A 1,480-nucleotide genomic window follows, 5' to 3' on the forward strand; every position below is an offset into this window, starting at 1 on the left:
AGGTAGGGGGAGATATGCGCCGACCCTCCGCTGGAAGCTCGAGACTTTAGAACACGATTGAGTAGTGCGGTGTAGTAGTCGTAGTCGTCGTCGTCGTCGTCGTCGTCGTCGAAGTCGTAGTAGTAGTTGATTGCTATTATATAACTAAGTGGTTGATCTTGATTAGGCGTCGACCTCTCCTACTCGAAGCTCGACTTCGTCGACTTTGCGTACGCCAGACTCGACGGCGCGCGGTTGTACAAGGCCACGCTCGTCGAGGCCATATCTCCCCATATCTCCCCACATCTCGCCATATCTCCCCATATCTCCCCCTACTAGGCCACGCTCGTCGAGGCCAGCTTCAGGGGCGCGTCCGCCGTGGGGGCGGACTTGCGCGAGGGCAGCTTCAAAGACGCCGACCTCACGGCGGCCAACTTCTCGGCCGCAAAGCTCGTCAAGGCGGACATCGTCGCGGCGAAGCTCAGCCGCGCAGACTTCTCGGGCGCCTCGCTGCAGCGCGCCACCCTCACCATGCTGCGCGACGCCGCCGGCCCCTCCTTCGCCGCGGCAGACATGCGAGGCGCCGTCCTCACCGACTCCGTCATGCCCGACGCGTCGTTCGCGCGCGCTGACCTCACCGGCGTCCGCCATCTAGCCCGCCATCCGTCCTCTCCTGTCTAGCGTCCACCCATACCGCGGTGTGTCCCAGTCCGAGCTTGGCTGTTCTTCTCCCCTGTCTCGCTTCCCCTGTCTTGCTTGCTTGCCCGGTCGAGAGAAGTTCACCTCGCCTTTCCTCCTTCCCTCAGGCGTCCGCGTCGAGGACGTCACGCTGGAGCGCGCCGACTTTCGCGGCGCCGTCGGCCTGGGCAGCGTCTCTTGGCTCCACATATGCGAGGCTGCTGCGCGGCGACCCTCGAGATCACGCGAGATCACGCGAGATCACGCGAGGTTAGGCTCGACGCGAGGCTGCCTGGCAGCAACCTCGCCGGCACGAGGCTGAACGGCTCCCCCACCTTTGACGGATCTCTCGAGATCGCTCGAGATCACGCGAGATCACGCGAGAGTAGGCTCGACGGCCTGTCCTTTGACGGGCAGCTGCAGGTAGGGGCCAAACAGACCACTGACAGAGAGACCCGTAACAGAGAGACGGCGCCCCCACTCGCCCTGCCAAACACAGGGCAGGGGGGCGTGCCCCGAGGGAGGAGAGGTCGGCGCGATCCGCCCGCGACGCACACGCTCCTCCTCTTAGGGCGCTGACTTGCGAAACGCGAGCTTCCGGCACGCGACGATGACCAGGCTGCAGGCGCAGCGGGTGCGCGCGTCCAACGCGGACTTCGACGGCGCGAAGCTGCGCGGCGCGAACTTTGACGGCGCGGACCTGACCAACGCGACCTTTCTGGGCTCCGACCTGCTCGGCGCAACCTTCGTTGGCGCGACCTGCACGGCGGTGGCGTGGGCGCCCCAGAACCGCTATTCGACGTACTTTCGGAGCCCATGCTGA

General features: G+C 65.1%; 1 protein-coding gene across 1 annotated transcript; it reads left to right on the top strand.

The window, feature by feature from the left end:
- Nucleotides 1-166: 166 nt before the first annotated feature.
- EMIHUDRAFT_120869 (hypothetical protein) lies at nt 167-1,480 on the top strand (the record flags this gene model as incomplete). The annotated part of the gene is made up of 3 exons (XM_005761050.1): nt 167-252; nt 319-621; nt 1,229-1,480. Coding segments are annotated over 3 exons (641 nt in total), but the record flags the coding sequence as incomplete, so codon positions are not given.

This window comes from Emiliania huxleyi, assembly GCF_000372725.1.
Source record: "Emiliania huxleyi CCMP1516 unplaced genomic scaffold EMIHUscaffold_729, whole genome shotgun sequence".
Lineage (NCBI taxonomy): Eukaryota > Haptophyta > Isochrysidales > Noelaerhabdaceae > Emiliania > Emiliania huxleyi.